General features: G+C 26.2%; 1 protein-coding gene and 1 non-coding gene across 3 annotated transcripts; one reads left to right on the top strand and one right to left on the bottom strand.

Annotated features, from left to right (window-relative positions):
* Window positions 1–2,517: 2,517 nt before the first annotated feature.
* Window positions 2,518–12,894, bottom strand: LOC130664617 (BUB3-interacting and GLEBS motif-containing protein ZNF207). Of its 2 annotated transcripts, XR_008989433.1 has the most exons (7): window positions 12,633–12,894; window positions 12,109–12,235; window positions 11,069–11,430; window positions 10,681–10,999; window positions 10,116–10,605; window positions 8,862–8,940; window positions 2,518–5,773 (listed from the first exon to the last, which is right to left on the bottom strand). XR_008989433.1 is itself a non-coding variant. In XM_057464610.1 (6 exons), exons 1-6 carry the CDS (start codon window positions 12,671–12,673, stop codon window positions 5,664–5,666), a joined length of 1,449 nt encoding a protein of 482 aa, XP_057320593.1. In that variant the 5' UTR covers window positions 12,674–12,894; the 3' UTR covers window positions 2,522–5,663. The 2 variants fall into 2 exon arrangements, 1 of the variants encoding a protein (XP_057320593.1); XM_057464610.1 differs by lacking the exon at window positions 8,862–8,940 and having other exon boundaries at window positions 2,522–5,773.
* Window positions 12,895–19,251: 6,357 nt separating this feature from the next.
* LOC130666187 (small nucleolar RNA U3) lies at window positions 19,252–19,465 on the top strand. Its single transcript, XR_008989627.1, has one exon. It is a non-coding gene; the product is annotated as a small nucleolar RNA U3 (small nucleolar RNA).
* Window positions 19,466–22,541: the final 3,076 nt, after the last annotated feature.

Genomic DNA, 22,541 nt, shown 5'->3' with positions numbered 1-22,541 from the left:
TTACCTTTATTTATCTTCTTTACTACGCAATCTATAATTGAACGATAATAATAATAAACTATTTACTTGTATACAATTTTTTTATTTGTTTCTATAGAAACTAAAACTTTTTTACTCTGTACTTTTTTATACGATAATGAAAATAATTAAAACAGATGATTTTTCAAACGATTTAAAAATTTACAGTTAAATAAATTATAAAATATTTTTATAAATTAAAATTACGAATTTAAAATCTCACCATTTCAAGAAATTTTACTTTAAAAGTTTTGGATCAAAATTAGTTTTAATTAAACTTTTCATCAGATTAATTCTTTACATTCTTTTTAAAAATATTTTGACTATAAAAAAATTTATTACATAAAATATGAGAAAATATACTTACTGATTTGCACAGCTAATAAAAATTTTAATGAACTGACTTACAGTACATTGGTTTATTTATTTAATCAATTATTTGCAGTAAAATAATTAATTTCTGATGATTTTACTTTATATAATTTGTGCCAGAACATTATTTTTATTAAAATGTTGTAGAAAATTCGAGAATGTTTTAGAACATAATGATTTAATTATAAAATAATAACTTGTCTACAGTAGATTAAAACAATAGTTAAATTTTGAATTAAAAAAACAAAAAAAAAAAAATTATATTTTGATGTAAAATTGATTTTAAATGTTGTAATAAAAATAATAATAAATATTTAATATTTATATACTGACGTCATTTGAAAAAAATGTAAATTTTAAACGAAAACAAATAATTTTATATTCGGAGTAATTTCCATAAAATAATAATTAAAAAAAAAAATATACGATGGGTATTTTTAATTACTTAGAGTTAGAGGAAAAAGGTAAAGAAATCAATCAAGAAATAATAAGATTTAAAATAAAATGAGTTAAATGCCACATGTATTTTTTAATGTCTTTATTACTTTAAAATTTTTTAATAATTTTTTTTTCTTTTAATATAAAAGCATATAGGACTCTGCTTTCCTCATAGAGTGATAAATAATCTATTTCAGGCATTTAGATAAAATTATGCACACTAAAAAATATTGTGTTTAAATCCACATAATATGTGTATGAGAAACGGCCTGCACAACATTTGTGTTATTTTTTAACACAGACTATTTGTATTTAAATTTTAACACAAAATTTTGGTAATACGACAAGTCAGTTCTACAATTTTTAAATGTCAGCAGCAACTCAAAAAAAATATTAACTCCTACATTTTATTTTTGTACCATGGATATTCATTAAATATAATTTATATATTATTTTAAGGTTTCCTAGCAGATTCAATCCAACCGATATTTTTAGTTTTTTTTTTGTTTGATATGACTTTGGTGAAAATTTTGTTCGGTTTTGAAATTTTACCGAAAAACAACCAGTTTTAGACCTATTTTAAACTAATTTAAAGTTGAATATTTTCTTATAGAAATCAGACTTTATTACTCAGTTGAAAATTTTGTGTTCTTGTGTATAAAAATTAAATGGTTAAATATTTCGTGTCAATTATTTGACACCATCAAGTGTAAATTTAACTAAAGTTAAATGTGTTATCTGATCTCAACAAGTTTTAAATCTGTATCATTGTTTGACACAAGTATAATGTGTTAAATTAATACAAAAAATTGAGTGGACCGTTTTGGGACCTGTGATTTGTGTTAAATTCAACACAAATTTTTCAACTGTGTATTATGTTGTACAGTAAATACTACGTAAAAAATGTAGTACTTTGCGGACTATACACAAACTCAATGTGGAGTGGGTAATTTTTGATTTATTTATTTCTCGCCGAGTGAATTTTACTCCAAAGAGAATTATTGTTATTGTCAATAAAAATAAAAAAAACTCCTCGGAATTTAATCCACAAATTCAAATACAAAAAGTTAAAATTGAATTATTTTTAATAAAAGTATAGTATAAAGAAATTCAAGATAAAATGAAACACTTCTTTTTAAAATAAAATTTAAAAAAAACAGCACACACGTGTGTGTATGTTAGAATGGAAATATTATTTTTAAATTTATTCGGTTTATGAACTGCAAATAACCTTAATTAGTAATTAAATAAAATATGTTGCAAATAAAAAATTATTTTATGTTGGAACTTAGTATAAAAACGATTGTTTTTCGTTTGAAAAATTCTCATTTAAACAAATGGATTTCAGTATAATTATGAAATTAAACCGAAAAATATCCAAGTTGAAACAATTATAACGATTGAAAAAAGCAATTATTCAGTTCAGATGAAAACGCTAGGGTTATCATAAGTGATAACAATTATTATTTGACATTAAACTAATTTTTGACAGTTAGAAATTTCTTTATAATAATTATAGTCAAGATTTTAAAATAATCACGTAATATTTCATACCAGTTGTAAATAATAAATCAATTAATTAATTAAAAAAAAAATACATTTTTACATTATATGAAATAATTCGTAATTATAACTAAATCTTTTGATTACACTGAGAGAAAAAAAAATTAAATTCAAGTAACCATGTTTACTTAACTCATAATACTGAAAACAAAAAAAAATTTACTGCATCGAAGTATAATATTTCTTATCTTTATAACAATTGTTTGAATCTACTCATAAATTTCTACAGACAATGCATTTTTACTAAAATTAAGAAAATATTTACTAAAATTAAGAAAATATTTACTTGGCACTATTTAAGTAAAATAATACTTAAATCAAGAAATTTTACTTGGAAATATACACTTTTTTCTCTCAGTGTAGTATGATAAACATTCCAGCTTTTAGTATATAGTGAATTTAATTTATTAATAAAATGAAAAGTTTCATGTTAATAATAATAATAAATTGACATTTATAAAATGAAGATTTCACTTTCATTTTCTAATAATTCTTCCGTGACTATCGATTGAGTTTTCAACATTAATTTTGTGTTAATTTTAAAGTAACACATACTAAATTTTGATAATTTAGATTTTTGTACAAAGTAACACTTTTAAGGTGTTAAATAGTAGATCAATTTAAAATTTTCAAGTGATACAGTAACATGTGTTGATTAAAATAATTAACACGGACCGTTTTCAACACAGATACACAATATTTTTTACTGTGGCGCAAAATTTAATTATAAACTATAATTATAATATCAATAGTTAGACACAGAACTGAGCATTCACCAGACAATTGTATCTAAACCAACAAAAAAAAAAAATTATCATCACTCACTTTCCATTCTCTCAATGTCGACATTAATTACAAAAAAATAATTACTAATTATTAACAATTTATGAAATATATATTACAAAACAAATATAATACAATAGCATGGTATTGAAATAATTAAGACACGAAAAACTTGATAATTTTTTTTTTTTTTTTATTATTAAAATTTTAGATACAATTGTTGGATTAATCGGTTAATAAATCAAACTTTTGCAATTATCGATAAATTTTCATTTATTTTTTATTAATTTTATTTAATTAATTACTTATTTATATATATATTACTATTTAGTCACTCGGTCATATTGTCAAGTCAACTCTCTTTACATTTGATTTTATCTAATTATTTTATTATTAATATTAAATTGTTTAAATTACAATTTATTTAACTATAGTCTTCATTAATTTATTTATCGTATTTAAAGTTTAAATTTATATAAATTTAAGTATTTAAGAAGTATAATAATAAGCAACTTGACAAAATGATAACGATCAAAACAATCGCCTGTCTTTTTGATACAAGACAAGGGACCAAATGAAAGATAGAGAGAGAGAGAGAGAGAAAAAAAAAGTAAATAAATAAAAAAAAAAAAAAAAAAAAAAAAACGTTTGGTCCAACAGCGATGTAAGCTGTGATTGCTTTAAACAATGTGTGACTATTGCCTGCTCGTTTCAGGAAATTTATTAATATAATTAATATATTAATAGTTAATAAATTTAAATATAAAAAAAAATTAATAATAATTCATTTAAAAATCTAATACAAATATTATAAAGTAATAAATTAATTACATGTGTAATATTTTACAAGCATATTACAATTTTTTAATTTTATTATTTCCTAGTATATTTAAAAGTTTTAGTTTTATTTATCGTTATATATTTATAATTTTTTTTTTTTCAAGTTTTCCTAAAACGTCAGGCTGTGCCCAAACCCATCAAAACTTTCCACAGATTTATTTTTAAAAAAAATTAAAAAAAAAACAATTAAATTAGATTAAAAAAAAAGAAAAAAATTTGTCGGCGACACTCACTGAATAATTCTACATATTTAATTTAATTTTTTAATTCAAATTGTCCTCCTGAATTAATTTAAGAATAATTATTAATAATAACTCGTCAAATTCATTGTTTTATGTAAAATTAAAATCAATTAAAATGTCTATTATTTTTTTCTACCCTAATTGTTAATTATTCAGAAAGACAATTAATAAAATAAAATAATTATAATAACAATACGTAGTATTTGTACGTACACGTGTTCAGAGCACGGTAATGATTCATTAATTTTTATCCATAAATCGTTTTATTTCATTTTATACTTTGATTTTAATTTGGATCATTAATTAGTTAGGAAGTAAAATGAGTTTAATATAAAAAAAAAATCCGCTATTTAAAAACGTGAATACTCATTATAATACAATATATTTATTATTGAAGAATAAAAAATCTATAGGAAGATATTTGAATACCGATAAATTTAAGAAAAGAGTATTTGAATAAGAGTCGCGCTTTTAGTGTAAAAAGCTGGTGTTCGTACTTTTTTTTAATTAAAATTTATTATTTTATTTTTCTTTTGATAAGTTTTTTTGTGAGCACTCTCCGTACTTACCACTCACTCATGCGTCGTCGACACGTTAAGTTGCTTGAATGAAAATAAAGAATCATTATTTCTTAATTTATTAAATTAACAACATTAAGTAAATAATTTATCAATTTAAAACAACAAACAGTATTAATATAAAATAATAATAGTAATAATGTTGTTAATTAATAAATAAAGATTTGAAAATGATTCTTAACAAAATAAAAATATTTACGGCAGACTAACCTGAGGTAACCGAAACCTTCACGCTGCGGCTAATAAACTATTTTATTTATTTTATAATTCCTAAATATTAATTATTAATTTCGTTTATATTTTTACATTCTTACTTTCATCCATTAAATGCGTACTCACAATATTATTTAAATTGTTCAAAATAAATCCAAAGTCAATCAATTTATTTCTAATTTTTTTAAATAAATAAATAATAAAAAAAAAAACAAGTATTTTTTTAGCGGCAGCGTGAAGCGCCACCCGTATCCACACTAGAATATCCTGTGGATCGAAAACAGTACCTGGAATTATTTTTCATATTTCCAAATACTGTTTATAGCGTAACAATATTTAATAATCATAGTAATAAAAAAAAAAAAAAAAAAAAACAAAGACTTTTGCTAACTTCGTGTTAACTTGGAGGATCATTGAGTGGCGTGATTGATGATGATGTCTTTAACGTCGCACTGTCCTCTTGAGAATTTCCAAACCCATGGCTTTCGTCGTTAATTGTATATAATAATTGTTATTATATTTAAAGTTCAATTAATTTATAATGTTCAAGCCAAAGTTATGGTCGGGCCCAGAGCACAAAATGCAATGATGGATTAGGCCCGTTAGTTTGAGGTGATCATCTGAAGCGTGGATGCATCATCGGTGTTAGCATTGGGCCACCAGGAAATCCCATTGGCGCTGCGAATGCTGGATGCATCGCACCTGGGGGCAATGCCCCAATCATACCTGCAATACCACAAACAATAATCAATTATTACATCCCGTTAAATAATTTATAATTTATTTATTTGCAATTTTTTTGGTTTAAAAAAAACATTTTTTTAAATTTCCAGTTAAAACTTTCCCATATTACAAGTGTATAATAAATTAGCGCTTTGTGTACAGATTTTATTCAATAATACTTACGTTATTTTATTAAAATTTTATTATTATTAATAATATTAAATTATTATAATTCAATTATTTAATTTAATTTACTAAATAAACACGCACTCGCATTCTTTGTCTCATTCATTCTCACAATCGTACATTACTATTTTTAATTTAAAACTTTTTTTAAATTATTATTATTTTAAATTAATTAAGAAATGGATTTTGGCTTCGTGTTGTGGCAGATTATCAGGTGACAGCTGTGGATTTGATAGAAAAAAATTTTTTAAATCTCTAACTTTAAAAATATCATTTTATAAAAAATCAAATATTTATTAATGAAAAAAAATTTTTTTCTATACAGGAAATGGAATTTAATTGGATTAGTAATTTAATGAAGGATACACGGGATAACTTTAATTAATAAGTTAATCAATAAACATTTGTCTACCTTTCCCACCTACATCTACCCAACGATTCCATCAAAATTAAAAAAAATATATATATTTAATATATATATACGTTTTGATAACAAAATAAGTAAATAAATAAATAAAAAAACAAAGCTTGATAAAGACGTTCAGCATGCAGTTTTGGTGCCGCATACATTACAATTAAAATTATCAAACCGATAGATAAATTGCTACCACACCAAATAATAAATAAAACGTTTGTTTGAAAATATAAATAAATAAAATAAGCTGCCACCCGAAAATTTAAATGAATAATAAAATAAAAATAATATTATTTCCCGCCACACACGAAGTTATATAAATTTTTTAAAACGTATAATATTAATTATATTATTATTATTATATATTAAATATACTTTGATATTGTGAATAATTTACTTACTGTCGGTCGGAGCGACTTATCTAAATTGTTTGTGTGACACAAAAGCTAAGGCTATGGTGTGATAAACATTCGTTACGTTACGCTTTGTTATTTAAACAGTAAATAAATAAATAAATAAAAATAAAAAAATATAGTAAAAAAACGTACCATTGTCCTTAATTGTTTATAAATTATATATAATTTATTTAATCATTCTTACGCACTATCATTCTCGCAATTGAACGTAAGTTCATTTATTCTTTCTTTCATAAAAACGAGTACCTGACAAATTGATTTTTTTTTTTTTAAGTAAGAAAATAAGACCCTTCCGTATTTGTCCTCTTCGACGTTCTGCTCCTTTTTCTTCCTCAGATTATTTATCCATTTAATTATTAATTATTAAGAAATGAAATAAATAATTATTACCAATTAAAGCGTAATATTTAATTTCTAATATTCATACTAATATGTATATATGTATATATAAATATATATATTTAATCTATCTAGTACAAATTTAGTAACAAGGAGAAAACATTGAAGCAGGACGCGTGCAGATTATTGTAATCAAAAAGCCTTTTTTTAATTATTAATCACGTACACGTTTTGTGTAAAGATTTTAAAATAAAAAATTTAATTAAAAAAAGAAAAAATAAAAAAAAAAAATTGTACGAAAGTTAGAAATCCGAAGACTCCGATACCCGTGCTCAAATAAAAATAAATAATTAAGTAATTAATTAAATCGATATGTAAATTAATTAATTAATAATAATAACTATAGTAGTAGTAGTAGTAGTAATAATAATAATAATTAAAATGAATATTTAAGTAAATAAAAGCGTTCATCAACTACTTTAATCACAACACCAGGATTCCAAGCTAGAAAAATGTTTAAAGTCAAAATGTAAGGATAATTGTGGCAATAAACACGGTTGGCAGATAGGAAAGAATTTGTGAATTTTTTTTTCTTTTTTTTCTTTAAAGATGTGATTAAATTATAAGTAAATAAATTAATAATAATAATTATTATTAAAATAAATTTAATTTAAATAGTAAATAATAAATGAAGAGCTAATGTATGAGCGAGTAATAAGCTATTGAAAAAAATAAAATTTATAAAAAATATATTCAATTAAGCAAATAAAATTATTATTAACTGCACAACTCAATTGCGAAGCAATGAGATGTATTCTACTAACGTTTACTCAATCCCGACTGATTCACTCACGTAAAAATCATATTTACACTTATTCAAATATGTTCAACTAAAAGGAAATTTTTACCATTTGAAAGATAATCTATTAATGAATAAAACGAACACAATTTTAAGTCATTTTTTTTAAAATAATAATTGAAAAGAAAAATCAAACTAAAAAAAAACTTTTGATATCCGTCAGTATGTAACACAATAATTTTAAAAATCCACAAACGATTGATAAAAACTTTAAACTGGCAATTTATGAAAAAATTTAGCTGCCGTTTATACATTTTTTTTTTTTTTAAGGCATATAATATTAGGCTTCGGACAATCTCATATCCGTCTAAAGTAGTCGAATTCAAAATTTTTTTCAATTTTTAAATTCTGAAGGTCGGTGACGGGACAAATCTCAGGTCCGAAAGACCTCACACTTTAGGTATGAAAAATTATTTAGACTTCACTGGGATTCGAATCCAGGCCTGGTCAGAGATTAAGTTCGAGAGGTCTACGCCTCAGATCACCGGTTATTTTAAAAAAAAATTTTTCAAATTCAAAGATTTTTTAAAATACTTTCTTGCATATAAGAGCACCTATTGATCACTTTTTGAATAAGCAAGTGAGTTGTGCACGTTTAGATTTTCCAATTTTTTAAAAAAGCTGTTTAATTGATTATATTTTTTTTTATAAATAAATAAATAAATAAATAAAATAATAAATAAAGATAAAGTAATAAATAAAAAATGCACAGAGATAAGAGTTTGTGATTTGATGAGTATGATTGTAATGACGATGTATGTATGTAATAATAGTAATAATAAATAACAATATATATACATATATGTACATATATATGTATATATGTATTTATATATAATAGGCCATGTCACCGCATGCTATTTGCTAAGGACCAACCTTGTTGTACTTGAATAAAACACGTATTTAGTAACCAGACGAGGGTTGTTCAACACTCACCAAGGAGTGACTGGGCGTCCTGCAAACGCACCGTTAAAACGTAAAAAACGTATAAGAGATACGTTAAATCGTCAACAAGATTTTTTTTAAAAATCATCATTATTATCGTTTTATAAATTGCATACATGTGAATCCTGATTGTGCTTAAATTTTTCAATATTAATTAATATTTTATAAATCTATTAAACATTAATGACAACAATCATAATAGTAGTGGTAGAAATTGAAGGAAAAAAAAAAAAACTTTAAACTATTTTAATTATTAAGGAAAAATGATATAATTCCCAAATGAAATCTACTATTATCCCTTTCTCTCAAGCTCGCTTTCTTTCACTCATGGCCGAGTGTTATTTAAAATAAATTATTTATTATTTTAAATATACTTATTCGACCTTTTATTATCCTAGCCAATTTCGAATAGGATTTAAATGCAACCGAATATTTTTAAAATTATTATTTTGTTTTTATAATGCAATGTTAGAAAAAAATTTAAAACGATAACTATTTAATTTTATATTTAAATAGTTGTCAAAAAAATTAATAGGATAAGGATATTGTGTAAATATCAATCGCGATATCACGAACAAAAATTACATATCAACGTCCTCAACAAAAAAAAAATTACTCCACATTTTTTTAAAATTTATGTTACAAATCATCGTAATAAATATTTTCTGAGATTGGCGACGCGTTTATTTTAAATTTTTAAGTTATAAAATTTTTCGCGCAAAAAATTTAAAGCAACTGATACCTTAAAAAATTAAGTTAATTTTGTCATGAACAAGAATATTTACTTATTTAAATATTTATTTCAGGGTTAAAATAAATTATTTCATAAATTTTGCCTATCCTGTGAAGTTTTAAAAAATTAAGTCGGGAAGTTTTTTTTATTGACGACATCGATGTTGATAAAAAATAAAGATTAGAAAAAAAAAATACATATATGTTATATATGTTTGAGAATAAACTCCTAGTAGATGCAATGGAAACGGATAAATATAATAGGAAACATACACGCTCGCAGTCAACGATCAAACGAAAAGAGAGTGATGTAATATGAATATAAATATAAATATATATAGATATATTTACATATAAAAGATATAATCGCGTGTACAGTACCGTGGATAATATATATTATTTAGTTTAGTTGATTGATATTGATTTTGTGGAACTAACTTGATGGAGACTTACCTGGTGGCAGGCCCATGGGGGGCGGTCGCATCATGTTACCTCCGTGAATGAGAGCAGGAGCAGCAAGTGTCATTGTTGGGCGCATTAGTGGAGCCATGAGCGCAACGGAGGAAACAGGAATAGCAGCCGTTGCAGGTACCATCATCTGTGGTGGCCTCTGAAAACGTTGCTGTTGCTGCTGTAATGCAGACAGTGCAGCTTGTTGTCGTTGCTGCTGATCTTGGAATGCCGCCGCTGCGTTCACGGCTGCCACTTGTTGCTGTTGCGCCGCTTGCTGTTGTTGTTGCTGTTGTTGCTGCTGCTGTTGTTGATGATGCTGCTGCTGTTGTTGTTGCTGATGTTGATGTTGTTGTTGTTGTTGTTGCTGATGCTGTTGTTGCTGTTGATGCAGAACAGCAGCTTGGTGTGATGCTTCTGAATTAACAGAATTACGATTTGATTCGTCATTCTGACGACGTTGATATTTAGGTAATCTCGCCCTTATTTCCTCCTGAAAATTTAAGTAGTTATTGTTCAAGTATATATTTTGTACTGCATGTTAATTAAAAAGTAAATTAATATTTACAAGACTGAGATCTTCGGGCGGATGAATTATTTTACTTGCGGCACCAGTTGTAGCAATTAAATTAACCTTCTGATCATGAATATTATTCATTGTAGCAGTTGATTCACTGCTGTAAGCCGGAAATGTAGGTTTTATTGGACCTATAGAGCCACCAGCTACCGAGGTTATGGGTTTGAAATCAGTACCAATAGGTGTTGAATTATGTACTGATGATGTAGCTGTTGATACAACAGCTGGGAAAAGCGGCCTCGTTGGCATTGACGCACCAGACACTGGTGGTTGCATACCTGGAGGCATTCCTGGCATACCTTGCATCATTCTAAAATAAAAAGTTACATAAATAATCAACTGCTGATAATAAATAAAGTATAAAAAATTTTATACATACCCTTGCATGAATGGCGGACCAACATGACCCATATGTCCCATCATATGATGCATCGGTGGAGGATACTGACCCATCTGATGCATCGGATGGTGTCCTGGCATGCCTTGCATCATACCAGGCATCATTCCTGAATTAGTTGGCATCTGTCCAGGCGCTGAACCCAATAAACCTTCAGGTTTAGATTTTTTTTGTGCTGGTTCATCTTCACCCGAACTTGGTGATCCTGGTCTACCGCCATTTCTTTGCCGTTCATGTTCTTTTAAATCATTTGGTGGTATTCCTTCCATTCCATATATTTCTATTTCTATATTACTACGATTTGGCATCGAGTTTGGTACTTTATCTATTGCTTCTTTGTGCACCTAAAAAAAATAAAACATTTAAATTTATTGATTTTGAGTTGAGAAAATAATATTTCTAGTTTCATATCTCTTAGCTGTCAATCGATGTATTGACATTTTCAATACTGAAGGACAAGTTAACTTATAGATGCTTTATTTATTCATTAAAAATTTTAATCAATAAATAAGTACTTATACGTACACATATATATCGACGTTCTAATTAGAAAATTGTCTAGCTTAACATTTTTCAGTAGGTGATTCTGTGCAATTTTCAGATAGTAATAGTCAGAAAAAAGATTATTTGAGTAACCTAGACAAAAATATTATGCGTATGCTATGATACTGAAGTCAGCAGACCTCTAATAATTTTTGGATCTTTTTTTAGACGATAAACCATAGAAAAAAAAATATTTGAAAAAATTGCACCTGTAGTTTTTTAAATTTTCTACATGTGCATATTTTTATTTTATTTTTTTACAATCGATTTGTTGAAAAACAAAAATTCAAAAATTTTTTAATGTCTGCTAACTTCAGGATCATGCGTATGCTAGATAAGGAATTTATTTTTAAATGAAAAAAATTTTTAAATTACTTTTTTTCGCATAAATGAAAGATTTTCTGAAATGGAGTTAGACAATTTGCTAATTAGAACGTCGATATGCATGTGTAATTATAAAAAAAAAATGATATGCTTACCTGCATACAATGTATACTTAGTCCCGGACCAGTGTATAATTTTTTATGACAAATATGACATTTAAAATGTTTAGCTTTTTGATGTTGAATCAAAATCTTTTCATCATCGAATTCACGATTACAATACCTTTATAATTTATAAATTAATTAAGGAAAAATACTGACATTTATATTTATAACCATTAAATAAAATTATTAATTAATTAATTAATTAACTAACTAAAATATTTTATACCGCATACTGTTATATATATTACATATTTTTTACTGCATAAGTGCAATAATGATAATAATTGTCAATGGAGTAAACACAAATGACGCAATGTGCAATTAAATATGACCGATATTAAAAAAATTCATAGAAAAAAAAAATAATAATAAATAAACAAATAAATTTTACTACGCAGTTTGTTGAAAAATCACCGCTATTATTTTTTATATATATATTTAATGTGCACTAAAAATAGTTACGTAAAATTAAACCTTTGACGAATAGTAAAAAGTATTTAAGTTAAAAAGGATACCAGCACCAGGGTCTTGACTGCTTCTTCTTCTTACGTCCCATAATTAATTATTTATTTAAAAATTTAAATAACAATTAATAAAATTTAATTTATATACTATTATAGTTATTTTATTTATATATTAAAAACTTTGTTATATTCAATATTCACAGGCTATAAATGTACATGATTACAACGAGCACACGTATAAAATCATTGTAGCAAAATGGTGGATTTCTAGTCTTCCGGGTTTAATATTAGTACCGGAAATTGATAACTTCAATTCGAATGCGTGCGCATTTACGCGGTAAAACTCATTTTTATTTAAATAAAAAGTTAAAATATTTGTTTTAATTCTAATATTAAAATTATTTTAATTTAAAAAAATATAAATTACAATTTTATTTATATACAAAAAAATAAATATATATTTTATAAATTTATTAAAAACGTTTTTTTTTCTATTTTTTTTTAACAATTTTTCAAAATTAAAATAAAATAAATTAATGTGATAGTTGTTTTAAAAAATTACTGATGAAAGTATAAATTTAAAGTAAAATTTGTGATATAATTATTTTTTTATAATAATAATTATTATTATAAAAAATTACACTAAATAAATGTATTTTCTCACCTCCGGGCGGAAAGCGTCAACTTTCGTCCCGCTGTGCAAAACGAAGTTGCCGCTTCCCGCCTCCGTCGAGGAGAAAAATAGTATACACTCCTCGGGAAGTAAATAAGAAAGCCTCAGATCACATGTTTGTTGACCTCGGCTTCGCCTCGGCCAACAATTACATGTGATCTGAGACATTTCTTACTTTACTTCCCTCGGTGTGTAATATACTATATCTTACATACTGTTATATAAATATTTAAAATTAAAATTATGCGTTATTATAATGATAATTTTAATCATTAAAATTTAGTTGTTAGCTTTTTTTAAGTCTTTTATTTAATGGAATATCACTTTCCGAATCACTAGAATAGTTATGCGTTTCTAAATCATCATGACTTTCATCTAATTCTAATTCTAATTTTATTTCTTTTTGTATCCCAACTTGATCAACTTTATCAACTGTATTTCTTGCCAAATGTCTTTTAACATTTGGCCTCTGGGGTGGACTCTTTGGAATATATTTCTCAGCGCGAGGTTTAACTCTCCGTATGTCAAAATCTTGGTCAATTTTAGTAATTGTCTGCAATCTTTGTTCTTCAGAAGTAACGTAAAGATCGTCTGGTTGATGGTAGCTGTTGTGTACATCATAAGCTTTTTTACTACAAAATAATGCTGCGCACATCGTACATTTAATTAAATCTTCCGGCACGGATTCACGTTCTTCTTGCGAATGAACTTTTTCTAAATGCTGCTGGAGGTTGAATTTTACGATATATTCAACTCCACATAGATGACAATAGTAAACACTAAGAGCATCATTCATTGAATTTACTTTTATTTTATTACTCGGTGGTGGTGTCGCTATGGGTTGAAACATATGTACGAGCCTATAAATTATTTTTAAATATTAATTTAAATTCTACTTGAACTGCATACATTAGGGTGCTCCAAAAAAATCGATATTTTTTTTTCTCTTAGCTGCTGTAAAAAAAGTTTTTAAACATCGAAAAAAAAATTCTGTCGAAAAGACAATTTTTTTATAAAAAATCCTATAACTCCATTTGACTTTGAAGAAAAAATTTGAGTTATGAAAATTTTTGTAGGAAATTTTATGTTCTAGGAAATTGCTTAGAGACTCAAAAGCTCTAAAACGAACGGTCCAAAAGTTACAGTTACTTGAAGTTGATAACTTTTTAAAAATAAACGTTCCAACTGTTTTTACACCAAAACTACTACTCTCATAAATTTGTTAAAATAATAATTTTTGTCGTAGCTGAGTTTTATTCGAAGTAAATTTAATAAAAAAATTTATTACAAATGTCAAACTAGCAGAAAATAATAATTTGAATGAAAAAGTATGAATTAAATATATTGATTAATCATAAAGTAAGGAATTTACATTGATGTTTTTAAAGCCGTTTTTAATAAGTGAAATTTATTACAAAATCTTTATTTAATACTTTCCGCGAGGAGAGCAGTTTTAGTGTAAAAACAGTTTGAACGTTTATTTTTAAAAAGTTATCAACTTTAAATACCTGCAACTTTTGAACCGTTTGTTTTAGAGCTTTTGAGCGACTGAGCAATTTTATAGGGCACAAAATTTCCTACAAAAATGTTTATGACTAAAATTTTTTTTCTCAACGTCAAATGAAAATATAGGATTTTTTGTAAAGAAAATAAAATTCCCATGCTACTAGCATGGGAAAATCCAAATAGCGAGCGCTATTTTTTAAAACAGAAATAAAAAATTGTCCTTTTGACAGAATTTGTTTTTTGGTATACAGAAACTTTTTATACAACAACCGAAAGAAAAATAATATTGATTTTTTTTTAGAACCCTCATATAATTATAAGTTGGAAGTACCATTTTTCACCATTTAGAAATTTTAAATAAAATAATTTGTAAAATACGCAATGACATAATTAATTTTTTAAATATGTTTAAAGATACTTTTATCACACTATAACAATAGATTTTTTAAAAATACTTTTTCATCAAATAAAATAAAATATCCAATGTCCAAAAAATTGAGCAGTGGCCACAAATAGTACTTCTATACTCTATAATAAAATATTAAATATGTTTACCTTTTATGAACTGATTTGTAATGATAATTTAATGCCTTTATATTAAAAAATACGTTATCACATTCTTCACATTTTTTATGTTCCGTAGTATCTGCACTGTCTGATGAATCATGTGATGTTAAATGTGCATCTCTATGTGTCTGAAATAATTATAATTAAGTAATAAAGCCTTCGCTAAAACTTTTAATTTTGTTTTTTGGATTCTAATAACTTAAAAATTAATGATACTGAAGTTAGCAGACGTCTAATAATTTTTGGATTTTGTTTTAGACAATAAAAAATTTTTAAAAAAATATTTGAAAAAATTGCACCTGTAGTTTTTAAAATTTTCTACATGTGCATATTTTTTAAATATTTTTTTGCAGTTGATTTATTGAAAAACGAAAATTCAAAAATTTTTAAAAGTCTGCTAACTTCAGGATCATTAAAAATTAATAAAACTTTGGCATAATTTGATACAGTATTTTTTGCTCAAATAAAAAAAGTAAGCAGTAACTATAAATTTATACAATTAAAATATTCAATTAACAAAACGTCAACATGAGAAATCTAAACTAAAAATTAATAGCGAATTTATTTTTAAAATAAATAAGCGGCAAAACTATGAATTAAAAAAAAATTCTAAATAATAATTATGTTTGAAAGTTTGTAATAAAAAAAAAAATTGATGTTTAAAAAAAATTTTAATTAACGCTCAGCGAAGCAGGCGAGGACACTGCTAATTTTACTTAATTACCTTTAATGGAAATTGCATACCACAATAACCACAATAAAATTTTGCTGGTGAATTGGGATGTACTTTAAAACGATGTCTTATTGTGGCGGTTATTGTTTCAAAATTTTTACCACAAATATCACAGCTAGATTCGGTAGCTGGTGGTGGTGGTTTTCGAGTAAGTGGTTTACCACGAGCATCAATTTTTTTATCAGCATGTTTTCTAAATAAATATAAAAAATAATAAAATTTAACGTTTGTATTTAATTTTTATAATCGTGAAAAAAAACTTAATTAATTAAAAATATACCTAAAGTGTTCTTGAAGAGCTTCTTTACTCTCCAAAGAAGCTTCACAGAGAACGCACTTGTGCTCCACTTTGTTATTATAATTAGTCGGACTTTTATTGTCCGACTTTACCAAAACTTCGTTAAAAAAAAACATAAATAAACTTGAGTATTTCAGTACATAAAATTGTGAGTTCTTACTCTTATTTATTTATGAATATTTAAAATACTACTTACATAATGTGTAATATAATAACGTACTTAATTGAATTAATGAATTATATTTTTTCAAAATTAATATTTCATAAATATTATGATCATTTTATGCAAAAATTATTACTGATTTCTGGCGTTATAATAAAAAAGAAAATCAATTTTCTGCCATTTTATTTAAAAATGCGCCATCTGTCGGTCACATGGCTGCTGTTTAAAACAAAATAGCGGGCATGGGTTTATTATTCCAAAGGGAAAAATATGAAGGGTATAAAATTAAAGAATCACTGAAAACTTAAAAAATGCAGATAATAAATTAAGTAACGGCAACCAAAAAGTAAAAAAAATCAGCCGGAAGTTAGTAGACAATTAACAATTTTCGGATTGTTTTTTTAACAAGTCAATTGCAAAAAAAAAAAATTAAATTAAAAATATGCATATGTAGAAAATTGAAAAAATTCTATATGCAATTATTGTTTTTTTTTAATTTATCTTTTTGAAAAAAATCTAAAAATTTTTCGATGTCGGCTAACTTCAGTATCATGAAAAAAAAGAGAAACTAGAAGTTCAAGAATAAAATAAGATATCAAAATTTGAATTAGGTGGGTAAAGTACCCCCCCCCCCCCAGATAGCAAAATGACGTCTTGATGAGTTCTGAATGAGTTCCTATTGATGATTTGGATGTCTTATCAACATCTTAAGGCTGGGCCGTACTAAACGAATTTTAGAATTTTACTTTTCTCTTAATTGATTAATCAATTGTTATTACAGAAATTTTTATAGCTTCCGAAAAAATGTGAAAGACAGATTTATATATGATAATATATGGGGTTATAACAGCTAGGTATGATTATATCTAATTATATATAGACTCATATATGATCAGACCTGATCATACATTAGACTTATATATGATTATTAGTGTCTCAAAAAATCGACTTTTTTTTTTTTTCTTGAAGAACATTGAAAAATCGACAGAGTATCTCTAGACAAAGACCCTGTTAAAATATGAGAATATTAATATTTAAAGGTGGCGATTCACGATTTTCTATTTTCCATTTAAATAACATGGGAAAAAAAAATTTTTAATTTTGGAATTTTATACCTCGGCGATGGGTCATTGAACAGATAAGTTCAGGATATATTTTTGTAGGGAATTGAACGTTCTACAAAAAAAGTCTCTTATCATTTTTTGATAAATCCATCTGTTCAAAAGTTATTGGAGCTCGAAGTCAAGTTAGAGTAAATTTCGAGATCTTTTTACTTTTCCGGCGAAATTATCGGACTAATCATAAAATGTCATGACATCTTTTTTGTAGGCAATTTTATTTCCTACAAATTATCATTGATAAATTTTTTTCAAATTCTGCATTGTTTTCTAGTTATTTCCATTTTAATTCCAAGCTCCTAAAAAAGTAGTGTTCTGATCGATTTTAAGATCTTGGCATTAAAATGGAAATAACTAGAAAACAATGCAGAATTTGAAAAAAATTTATCAATGATAATTTGTAGGAAATAAAATTGTCTACAAAAAAGATCTCATGACATTTTATGATAGGTCCGATAGTTTCGCCGGAAAAGTAAAAAGATCTCGAAATTTACTCTAACTTGACTTCGAGCTCCAATAACTTTTGAACAGATGGATATATCAAAAAATGATAAGAGACTTTTTTTGTAGAGCGTTCAATTCCCTACAAAAATATATCCTAAACTTATCTGTTCAATAAGCCATCGCCGAGGTATAAAATTCCAAAATTAAAATTTTTTTTTTCCCATGTTATTTAAATGGAAAATAGAAAATCGTGAATTGCCACCTTTGAATATTAATATTAAGGTCTCATATTTTAACAGGGTCTTTGTCTAGAGATACTCTGTCGATTTTTCAATGTTCTTCAAGAAAAAAAAAAAAGTCGATTTTTTGAGACACTCTAATGATTATATATGGAGTTAAAACAGCCAGGTATGATCATATCTAATTATATATAGACATATATAACCAGATCTGATCATATATAGATTTGTATGTTTATATATGGGGTCATAACAGCCAGGTCCCGAGTCGAAATCTAAGTTCCGTTTTCGTTGTAATTTTTTCTCGACTTAATTCCAGAAAAATGTACAATCTAAACAGACCTTGTGCTATTGGGTACTGTATGAACGTACGTCTGGTTTAGTTGTAACTCGAGGAGTTTTGTCCCAATATAACAGGTTTACAACGAAACCAGACGTTGAATAATCATAATATTAAATATAATAATAACAATGTTAACATTATTTTAGATCTGAGGGCGCGGGTTCGAATCCCTTTCAGACCCATTATTTATTTATTTTTTTTAAATAATATTACTATTAATAATAATAACAATAAAAATAATAAGAATTAAATTTCCAATGCAAAAAAGATACGTTTTTTTAAATTTTTTTTATACGCACATTTGATCAATATTATTGGCATAATTAATTAAATTAGTAAAATTTTGATGATACCCTATTATTAAGTGACACTAAATAAACCTTTTTAGCTTTGTATCTCGAGATACGTCGTTTTGGCATAACAGGGCAGTACGGTAGAAACCTCCTCGGCAACAGTCTGTAGAAATAACTGATGGAATTTACACAGTTCCGGGTCGGCCGCTAGGTGGCAAAAGCGGGAAATTTTTTTTCCTAGTCCAATACTTGTCATGTAGATGTTAAAACCCATCGAAAGACAGAAAATAACTAAGATCATACTTCACAGGATCATTTCTGTAGTATATCTTCACATCCTCTCTACTCTACAGTTGAGTCGATACAATCATGATGATGAGGAATAATCCTCTTTTCTGAGCGTGAGGAAGACTGAGTTTCAGCTCTTAGCCGAAACTCAGTCATCGATGATCGTTCACCCTTCGAACTTCGGTTCGAGGGGCTTGGGAAGTGGATATTCTGAGTGGTTATTCAATTAAAAATTAATTTTCTCAGTCCGACAATTGGTTAAGCCACCAAAATTTTTGTATGCAAAAATTTTAGAGTCTAAAACTAAATTAGTTGTTATTCATGTACTTCAGTTAGTTTCAAGTACTTTTAATTTGTTTGATTAATTACTTTACAGCAAAATAAACTAACCAAAGAAATAAAAAAATCATTTTTTTTTAGTTATTTTTCATAATTAAAATATTACGAGTAACCCGCGGTCACTACGTGACTATCCAAATATCTACTAGATTTATAAAATACGCCGAAAAAATATTTTTTGCCGAAAAAAATTTTAATTTGCACCAAAAAATATTATGAACTAAATACAAAAATTGTTTTGGGGCGAGTAAAGATTTTTTGTGTCAATGAATCCTTTTTTTTTCTATGCAGAATTTTTTGGCTTTTAGAAGCTTCCTAAAACCAAAAGGGAGTACAAAAATCTGTCATTTTAGAATAAGTAACGCGGTATAAATAATATACTTGTGACAGAATAATTAAAGTATTAATTTATTTAAAGAAAATAAATACGATCGTCTTTTTTCTCGCGTAATTTAAATGTAATTCGAATGATATAGATATAGGGAAGCGGCAAATTGAACTACAAAAGATTTGAATACTTTTACCATTAAAACAGAACTCGAATTTCGACTCGGGGTATGATCAGATATAACTATATATAGACTTATACATAAATAGATCTGATCATATATATGAACATACATAATCATATATGATTAGACAAAATCTTTTTTCATCGGGGAGTGAATTCACTCCGGATTTTTTACAGTGTAGGTGCAATAAAAAATTAATATTTAATATCAAGAAATGTGAAGTAATGGAATATACGTAATTAATTGATGTAAATTTCACAGTCTTTTCTAACTTCCTTCTAAGAAAATTGTAAATTTTCAAAAATTCGGGAAGTTATTGTTTTCACTCTGATTTTCGAAAATCGAGTTTTCATTAGATGTCGACGTTTTGAGGTCCTAGAAAGCTATACTGACTATTGTCAGAATGATGTCTGACTTAATTCTACGGGGTTGGTTGAACATAAAATAGAGGAAATAAATTACGTATCAATTAAATTTTATTTAACCAAGTATCCCCAATTAAATACAGTTTCTCCTGAATAATAAAATTATCGGAAAGTTTAATTTACAAAATGGGACGGGTGAAATTTAAGACCCCCATACGCAATGAGTTTATGGAGGCCGAGATATTACCAACAAAAAACACTTAAAGAGAGAAAGAAAAACCAGCGATTTACTTGAGATGATGTTGTAGTCAACTTACCAATAATAGACAACGTTCCATCTCAAAGTTGATTGATGTGGTAAACCAACAACTCGGGGAAGATCTACCAGCAGACTCCTTGATAACTGGGTGCTTTTGGTCACCGAATGGCACTTACTTTATTGTCTATTAAACTATAATTAACTTCACTTAACTTAATAAACTTTGCTCTTATGCGGGAAAATTTTATACAATATCCCTGGTAGAAAGTGCCCGACAACCACCCGACTGTCGACCAGCACCCGATCGGGGAGTAAAAGGAAGGCCCGATGACATGTACCCGAGAAGGTGCCAGACAAGGGACGATTTCGTTGCCCGAACTATCGAAAACCCAGTTAGGTAATTAGTCAGGGAGAATTTTGTTAGCCTCATTTCTTATACCCTGTCGGGAGTTAGTTCAGTTTAAAAATATATATCCCGAAAACCATTAACCCGATCGGGTAACTAATCGGGCAAAATGTTATATAACTCTAATATACAGATCTATAATATATAGAATTTTTACATATGAAAAATATGGTATCTAATAATAAATTTATAATTAACATATATGTTTATGTTTAATTAGGTCCAATATTTTAAATAATAATTATAATTCAAGAATAATTAATTTATTCTATTGGGCATTGATACGTGTATTATTTTTGATATCTTATTTGAATTTTATTTTATAATTCATATAGGATAGAAGTACCATTTGTGGCCACTTTAGTGCGAGTTTTGGTTACTTCAAAAATTTTAATAAAAAAATACGCAAGGTACGTAATGATATAATGAATTTTTTTTACTGCATTAGAATTAATTTTTTTCTTTTTATACTTCTCCATTACTTAAAATGAAATGTTAAAGGTCCAAAAATAAAACACTGACCACAAATAGCACTTCTATCTTAATTAAGTACATTCAATTTAATCGTTTAATACAAATTAAACTCGTTAAATTTATATATAATTATTACATAACGAGTCATCCAAATTTTTTAAACCCAATCAATCTGCCAAAGCACTCACATGATAATGGTAAATTCATGGGGAAAGTCTGCAATACCGACTGTCAGCAAAGTTTAGAAAATTTTACTAAAATGGTCTTTCGTATAAAATGTAATTCTGAAGAATTGGCGTTCGTAGTTTGAATATTTCGGAAGTATTGGATTTCTGAAATATTGTCATTCTAAATATTGATAATTCTTTATTACGGAAGAATGAATATTGTAAATTCTGAGAAATACATATCATTGAGGGTTTAGCAACGTTGTGAAAGCAGCTAAGAGAAAAAACAAAGATAGGAATACGTTAATAAGAGAGACTAGATTAGAAATAAATTTTTCCCGCTTCAATTTAAATATCGATGTGTAAGAAGTTGATACACGCTGTTGCCAAATCTTTTTATTAAATCATATGAGTCAAAAATAACCAAGTAATTTCATTACTTTCTTTAATTAAATAAGAAATAAATATTAATCTATGAATTCGTTATGTTATTATAAATTAAAATAATGAATTTTTATAACTATTAGGAGAATTTAGAAAACGAAAAAATTCAAACACTCTACTTTGACTCACCAGTTTCAGTCTAACCTCCTTACTCTTAAAATTTAATTTTTTTAGATTTGGGTTGTATTTTTAATATTATACATGTATATTTATTTATTTTTATATCTGTATAACAGAAAGGATAGGAAATGGATATATAGAAAACAATTTTTTTTTTATTTTTTTATTTATTTTGAAAATCAAGTTTACTTACAAATTTATCATTATCT

Source organism: Microplitis mediator, chromosome 3, assembly GCF_029852145.1.
Source record: "Microplitis mediator isolate UGA2020A chromosome 3, iyMicMedi2.1, whole genome shotgun sequence".
NCBI classification, from domain to species: Eukaryota; Metazoa; Arthropoda; class Insecta; order Hymenoptera; family Braconidae; genus Microplitis; species Microplitis mediator.
This window is presented reverse-complemented; position numbering and strand designations above follow the sequence as displayed.